This window comes from Hypomesus nipponensis, chromosome 10, assembly GCF_054491055.1.
Source record: "Hypomesus nipponensis isolate SF chromosome 10, ASM5449105v1, whole genome shotgun sequence".
NCBI classification, from domain to species: domain Eukaryota; kingdom Metazoa; phylum Chordata; class Actinopteri; order Osmeriformes; family Osmeridae; genus Hypomesus; species Hypomesus nipponensis.
This window is the reverse complement of record NC_140370.1, coordinates 11,411,225-11,419,085: the sequence shown is the minus strand read 5'-3', so window position 1 is coordinate 11,419,085 and position 7,861 is coordinate 11,411,225. Positions and strand designations below refer to the sequence as shown.

Sequence of the window (7,861 nt, the reverse complement as noted above, 5' to 3'; positions counted from 1 at the left end):
AGATGCATACATAGAAACACAAATGTTAAATCTGCAGTCCAGCTGAGGTAGAATGAAAGGAAGTGTTCTAGAATCTAGACTGAAATGCTGGTTTGAAAAAAAATCCATTTTTGAGACATGTTTCTGCAGTACCTTTGGTCAAAAGGAGCAGTGTGTATCTGTGTCTGTGTTAGAGCACTCACTCACTCACGCTGTATCTCTCTCTCTCTCTCTGCATCCCTTTTAACCAGCTCTGACGTAAAACATCCATTTTTAATGTTCTCCTCTTTCTGTCTTTCTCTATCTCTCTCTCTCTCTCTCTCTCTCTTTCTCTCTCTCTCTCTCTCTCTCTCTATCCTCTCAATCTGTCTCCCTTCCTATCTACACACACAAGTACAACATATATTTCAGCCCAAGAATACACCTAACACTCCTGTTAAATAACATGCTACATACATAGCTTATAAAAAATACTGCACACTGTGAGCTTTCCTATTCAACATCCCTCACTCCCACACATCCCATAATAATCTCCACGGGCCTGCCTGCATGGCCCCAATCTCCATAGCGACAGCAAAAAGAGAATCTGTGAACGCAAAATTACCCTGAGTCAGCGAGAGACACACACATCTGCAGGTTTGGTATGTAACAGAGTCGTTATTATGCAAGAAAGGGACATAAGGTATTCTATCTTGTCTGTATTTTGTTAAAGTGAAATGTTCAGTAATTCACAAACTACTGCTGACCTCAACATTTTCCTACAGGAGCGAATGTCTAAACCTCTTCGACAGATCTGGTTCTCTTTTCCAAACACTGCTATGTGGTACACATGTACATGCTGAAAATGTCATCATTTACAGGATGGTGGGAGCTTGTTTTTTTCATCACTCCCCAACTGTTCAAGAGGAGGAAAACAGAATGAGGCTGATTGTGTTTTACAACCAGGACTAAAAACAACCTCAGTCATATTTCAGTACATGAGGAGGATCAATGAAAAGGGAATTGGATTCCAGAAGGCAGGAAGCTAATGCCTTATAACAACAGTGAGTCATACATCTTGCAGATGGAGTAATTCAGTGAGCACCTCCACCCACAAAAATAGAGCCTTAACCTTCATTTGGATAAAAGTGTCTGGTAAATTAAAAAAATATATATATTTTTTGTCTTTCTCACACACATTTGCACACACACACACAGTCAATGGTCCTCTATAACATTAACTCAAAGAACAACAGACAGATTAATCAACGAATGAGAGTACTGCTCATGCCATTAGAACCTTTCAGACCTGTCAGAAAGGGAAACCTGTGGATTAGAACCAGGCAGCCAAGGGCACATAAAGGTGTGATGGAGCAGATTCTGTCTGACTGTATTCATGTATGAACGATATGGCTGTGATAGAAGGAGAGAGAGAGAGAGAGAGAGAGAGAGAGAGAGAGAGAGAGAGAGAGAGAGAGAGAGAGAGAGAGAGAGAGAGAGAGAGACAGAGAGAGAGAGAGAGAGAGAGAGAGAGAGAGAATATGGAAGTCTAAAATTTTCTGTGCGATCTGGCTGACAGTGACAGTCAAGGTAGACACAATGATGCAAGACAAGCTACACTCTAAGTAACCTATGACAGCATTCATTGACATCTACAGTGAGCTCTCCTGTTTATGAATGACCAATTCCCGCACGTCCCAATGACATCCTGCCGGCTACGCAAGAGCGGGGATGGAGTTTGTGGACTTATTCTCTGGTTAATTAGTTAAGAAGCCAATACAGTGAGTGCTATTCATCAGGTTCCGAAAACAATCTCAGCATCAGGGGCTTTCTCGGAACGGGGCGTGATGAGGTGACGCCAATTCTCGTAGGGAAAATGGCATTTCTGTCCATAGACACCGACGCGCATCGTGCACACCCCCGTAGTATTCCCTCACGACCGCGGCGGGGGAATCGTGTATTGTAAGCGGTAGCTGTGCAGCAGCAACAGCAGCAGGGGCATCCTCTCTTCTCTACAGTGACTACCCACGCATGAACTAGCATGACACTCAGTAGCAGCACGGGCACAACTGAAACGGGGATACCCACATGGAGTAATAGTCTACAGCTGTTAATCACAATTGAATACATTGCTTGTAAAAATGCAATACTAATAAAGTTACATTTTCATTTGATTTAAATGACCCACATTTATGTCAAAACTAGATAGGCTTTGCGGGCTCACATATGTTGTAGCCATTCTGACTATGGATGGTGCAATTCAAGGCGCTTTAAATTCCATCCCAGTCTTTTTAGAATAGCCTGGTCCTTTCATACTAAATTGAGGGTACCATTTTTTTTTTAAATATCTTGTCGACAACCTGTTCTCGATTGAATTATTGGTCATTATGCTGATGATTTGTCACCAAAATGCACTGCCAGTCACAATAAGACTATCATCTATTCTGTCGGTCGTCTTGGTTGGCTGCTGTTCATCAAACAAAAACTCCAAACAGGTCCTTCAAAATCGATGTTTGATTGGACTTATAGTCTATTTTGACAAATAGGACGAGTTCAATAATCTATTGACATAAAAAAAGAGCACTTATCCAATAGTTTCTATTTTATTCCTCTTTCTCTTACCTCCCACACATAGCAGGGACATCTCTGACAGTTGTGAGCGTCCCCGGCTGTCCTCTACCGGGAGCCTGGGTCCTCCGTGATTTTGTTGGCTCCTTATGTTGCCGAGCCTTGCTACTTCCCAGTGCAGATTATAGAGATCACTCTAATGCTAACGCAAGCGATTCGACACCATTCTACAAATAAGCCGGCCTCTGTCTTGAGATCGGTATGTATCTGTACAAGATTCCACGAACTCTCCCTTTCGTTCTCTGCATCGCCTCAGTCTCCCTCCACTCAACTCACGCGCACAGCCATCTTGTTTCAGCACGACTGCCGCGAGGACAGCTCCGCGCCAAGTGACGTCACGGTTGGTAAGAAGCAGGCACGGGGCCCCAAGAGAGATCTCTCTGAATGATGATCACGGGACAGGGGCCACTTCTTCCGGGGGAAAGAGGGGGCTGTAAGGTACTTCGTCCATACCGGACTGGATTCACTTTGAATAATAAACACAATTTTTGTCTGGTGCTGTGATTTCAGACATGAAGCTCCAGCTCTACTAATAAACTACACCCATCTAAAATATCCATGATGTAACCTAGTTCATCTTAGAGAGCTTGATTGCAGGTGTGAATGAAAAGGCACAACACCCTGAAGTGTTTTTCTTAGAGACGTTCAGTCTTATTGAGGATGATATGGGATTCAGATATAGCCTACCAGCTATGGAGACTGTTTCATTCTACACTGAGGGGCGTGAGACAACAAGATCAACACACACACAAAGGGGCCTAAATTTATCATACAATGTAAACCAATCTCTCTTCTCTTATGATTCCATAAAGACATATTCAATAAATGATTTCCTCCCTACATACGGATGGCAGATGGCCACTAAACATATGGGTCATTTGAAGGATTTGCAGTATGACTAGTCTGGTTTGCATATGCTGTAGCTATGAGCTGCCCATTTCTGACCAAGACGCCCCATGTGAGCGATAATCCACCGCCATGTAGAAAGGACTTGGAAGTCGTACACACACCCCTCACCTCACAGTACCAGCACCCCCAACCCCCCCCCCCCCCCCCCCCCCCCCTCTAATTTGATGGTGCACATGCTGTGGGCAGACGAATTACATAGACAATTCTCAATTTATTTTTGCTTTGGTCAGAAACATGTTTTAAGTAGTCAAATACAATAGAATGGCATACCATATAACAATATGTAAAAAATGTTACAATGTTAATATTTTTTCCTTAGAAAGCCCATACCGACGGCCTAGTACATTGTTACTGAATAGGATGTAGTTATCCAATCCCTGTTTTGTTTATGACTACGTCACCGTTCCGTCCAAGCTGTCAAAATCAAGATGGCTGCTGGGGACAACAGTGGCAGGCCTCCTTGCCTAAATTTCTCCGGATTAGGACCTTTGGGGAATAGTCAGCCCAGCAACAGCGCGTTTTCCATGCCTACTTCCAATAGTGGTGCCGCTGGTCCGGTTGGAGGGGCTCAGGGCACCGCAAGACGTTCCAACCCGCAGTCTGGGCCTGGTGGGGCTGAAAGCAACGGAGTTGCAGCAGGAAATCAGCCGAATACGCAGAACTCTGTTCAGCAAGCATTAGCTCATGGCGTCGCGGCACCCGGGATAGGCGCTGGAGGGACGGCCACCTCCGCGTCGAACATGATCGCTACAGCTGCATCGAATGCTTCTCCCGCGGCCATACCGACTACACACTCGTCACTTTCAGCAGCCCCAGCAGCAGCAGCAGCAGCGGCGGTTTTAGTCTATCGCGAGCCAGTCTACAATTGGCAAGCTACAAAAAGCACAGTGAAGGAGAGATTTGCTTTCCTCTTCAATAACGAGGTGCTTAGTGACGTTCATTTTCTGGTGGGGAAGGGGATGGGGGTGCAGCGAATACCCGCACACAGGTAATGTTTTTTTTATGTAGCACTAGAATAACGCTTTATCTGTAATGCAACCTAGCTGTTAGTGTTACCACCGTGTCTTTTGTTTGGGTAGGTTCGTTCTTGCTGTGGGCAGTGCAGTCTTCGATGCAATGTTTAATGGAGGTATGGCAACCACCTCAACGGAAATAGAACTTCCTGATGTCGAACCTGCAGCCTTCCTGGCGTTGCTTAAGTAAGATGAATCACACACGTAGTATAATGCTAGTGTCAACAATTGTACTGCACTATGCCTGGCAATAGCCTCTGCTAAATGAATGTAACATGAGACGACGCCATACACACGGTACACTAAGCACCACCGTACTCCCTAGGTTCCTGTATTCCGATGAGGTCCAGATAGGGCCTGAGACGGTGATGACCACTCTGTACACAGCTAAGAAATATGCAGTGCCAGCCTTGGAGGCTCACTGTGTGGAGTTCCTTAAAAAGAACCTGCGAGCAGACAATGCTTTCATGCTGCTTACACAGGTCAGTGAACATTACCGTCCTCTTCAACAGTGCCCGGTTGTCATCGCCACACATTTACAAGAAGCATTGGGGTTTGTAGTCTAAACGAAATTCCTAGAGAATTCGAGAATGTGCTTCTCAAATGGTCTGATAGGCCTGCATTTGTATGTGGTGTGTTTCAGGCTCGACTTTTCGATGAACCTCAGCTTGCTAGCTTGTGCCTGGAGAACATAGACAAGAACACAGGAGATGCCCTGGCGGCCGAGGGCTTCACTGACATCGACCTGGGTACAGTGGGGCACTCTGGGTGCTGTAGTTCAATGTCACACACAGCTTCGTCTCCCACCATTAACTCTCTTCCCTCTGTCCATTCCCTCCACCCACCTCCCGTCTTCCTAATCTCCCTCTGTCAGATACGCTGGTGGCAGTGCTGGAGAGAGACACTCTGGGAGTGAGGGAGGTGCGTCTGTTTGGGGCCGCAGTACGTTGGGCAGAGGCAGAGGCCCACAGACAGCAGCTGCAGCCTACTCCAGAGAACAAGCGCAGAGTCCTGGGCAAGGCCCTGGCTCTCATTCGCTTCCCTCTCATGACTATTGAGGAGTTTGCTGCAGGTATACACACACACACACACACACACACGCAGTGATAGAGAGTAGTAGTACACGTTCAAACAAAGGCAAACGGGAAAACCACACGCTGTCTCTTTCATACACACACTAATCGCTCTTGGTCCTACTTCAGGCCCAGCGCAGTCGAGCATCTTGACAGACCGAGAGGTGGTGAGTCTGTTCCTCCACTTCACGGTGAACCCCAAGCCCCGCGTGGAGTTCATTGACCGGCCGCGCTGCTGCCTCCGGGGGAAAGAGTGCAGCATCACACGCTTTGGCCAGGTGGAGAGCCGCTGGGGCTACAGCGGCACCAGCGACCGCATCAGGTGACAACGCACCCGTTACACACACATACACACACACACATGTAAGGAGCTCTGTTTTAATTGAGCATGTCATCTTCACTTACCCTCTCTTCTTTTCCTATCCATCTCTCCTCCTCTTTCCCAGGTTCTCTGTAAACAGAAGGATATTTGTGGTTGGCTTTGGGTTGTATGGATCCATACATGGACCCACAGACTACCAAGTCAACATCCAGGTATGGTCCCCTAACCCATGTGGGTTAGGGTTATGAATGGGTTGTTATCCAGCTCTGCAGAAGCATGATAAAGACCATTCATTAGAATCAGGTGTGTTGGAGCAGGGAAACATCTAAAACATGCAGGACAGAGGTGCCCTAAGGGCCAGGGTTAGGAACCACTGTCCCGTGTGGAATACACTGGACCCATAGACAGATGTGATGTGTCTGTGTTGATGAAGACATGTTGTTGTCGTCCCCCCCCCCATCTCTGGTAGATCATCCACACAGACAGCAACACAGTGCTAGGGCAGAACGACACAGGCTTCAGCTGTGACGGCTCAGCCAACACCTTCAGAGTCATGTTCAAGGAACCGGTGGAAATCCTACCCAACGTCAACTACACTGCCTGCGCTACACTCAAGGTACATGGAACCACTCTGACGCTAGTACACATTGCCTTCACACGCAATTAGATATTTTCATTTCAAGTTTCATACTAAGGGTAGAAATACCATGTGTGTAATACTGGTGAACTATAAAATCGTTACACTCCCTCCCTCTCTCCAATCGACCTCCCTCCATCTCAGGGTCCAGACTCTCACTACGGGACGAAGGGCATGCGGAAGGTGACCCACGAGTCGTCCGCCACCGGCACCAAGACCTGCTTCACCTTCTGCTACGCAGCGGGGAACAACAACGGCACCTCGGTGGAGGACGGCCAGATCCCAGAGGTCATCTTCTACTCATAAGTCACCTGACCCAAGCAGCACCTCAGAGACAGCAGGCAGGACTGCTGCAGCCTGACTGCTCTGCTCTCAAACTACACACTGCTGTTCTCTGTTTAGTACACTGGTGTTCTTCGTCTAGTGTCGACCTCGTTCCAAAACCATGCTTTGGAGTTGTGCACTTCCTGGTGTCATTTGGGAGACTGTTTCTCAACGTGCTTCTGTGTCCCACCAACTGTAAGAGGGATTCACACAAATCTGATGAAGAGATAATGTATGTGACCGATCAAGGTGTAAAAGAAGAGGGGAGAACTGACGTCAGGATTCAGACTGAGGGGGAAACTTATCACGGTTTGTGAAAGGATTCGGGTCATGTATTTGACAGCAGTTGATCATTCTGCTTTTAACAGCATTAGACGTGTGCAGTCCTGGAGACTGCTGGTTACGTGTGTACATTTCGAATACATTTGATCCTTTCAGTCCTTTGATCTGTAAACCAAAGCAGATTTTTACTAGATTGCATTTTGTCTGGTCACTACCACCCTTGGTCATCATTGACTGACCCAATTATGTTCAGATTAACATTTAGGATTCACTAATTACCAGTTTGAACCATTTCAGCATTGACTTCATGTAGTTTTAGGAAATGCCTTTTCCCCCCTCACAATACAATGTTTTAGGATGGGTAAATTACTGACATTTATTACTGTGTGTAGTTTGAATTAAATTAATAAATGCAAAATGGTATGTTAACATGAACTTTTGGCATTTTGTTACACACAGCGTTAACATTGAACTAACCGACCACCGAATGTGTGCATTAGAAATGTATTTGACAAATGTGTAACTGTACATGACAGCTGCTCTTACTGCCGGACATGTTTCACATTAGAGCCAACAGAACAAATGCAGCTTTTCTTCTGGTGCTGCAGTGAGCAAAACAGCTCTGGGTCTTGCATCGTATCTCAAATCAATCTAAATGCAAAACTCCCCAAATGTCATTGAAACCATGCACATTTTAATGTAAAAAGACTCCAAC

At 46.2% G+C, this 7,861-nt stretch overlaps 1 protein-coding gene across 1 annotated transcript; it reads left to right on the top strand.

Moving 5' to 3' along the window:
* Positions 1 to 3,909: 3,909 nt before the first annotated feature.
* Positions 3,910 to 7,575, top strand: btbd2b (BTB (POZ) domain containing 2b). The gene is made up of 9 exons (XM_084706647.1): positions 3,910 to 4,483; positions 4,575 to 4,694; positions 4,834 to 4,990; positions 5,152 to 5,257; positions 5,383 to 5,580; positions 5,711 to 5,903; positions 6,028 to 6,115; positions 6,373 to 6,519; positions 6,685 to 7,575. The coding sequence occupies exons 1-9, from the start codon at positions 3,924 to 3,926 to the stop codon at positions 6,844 to 6,846; spliced, it is 1,731 nt and encodes a 576-aa protein (XP_084562773.1). The 5' UTR covers positions 3,910 to 3,923; the 3' UTR covers positions 6,847 to 7,575.
* The last annotated feature ends 286 nt before the right edge of the window (positions 7,576 to 7,861 follow it).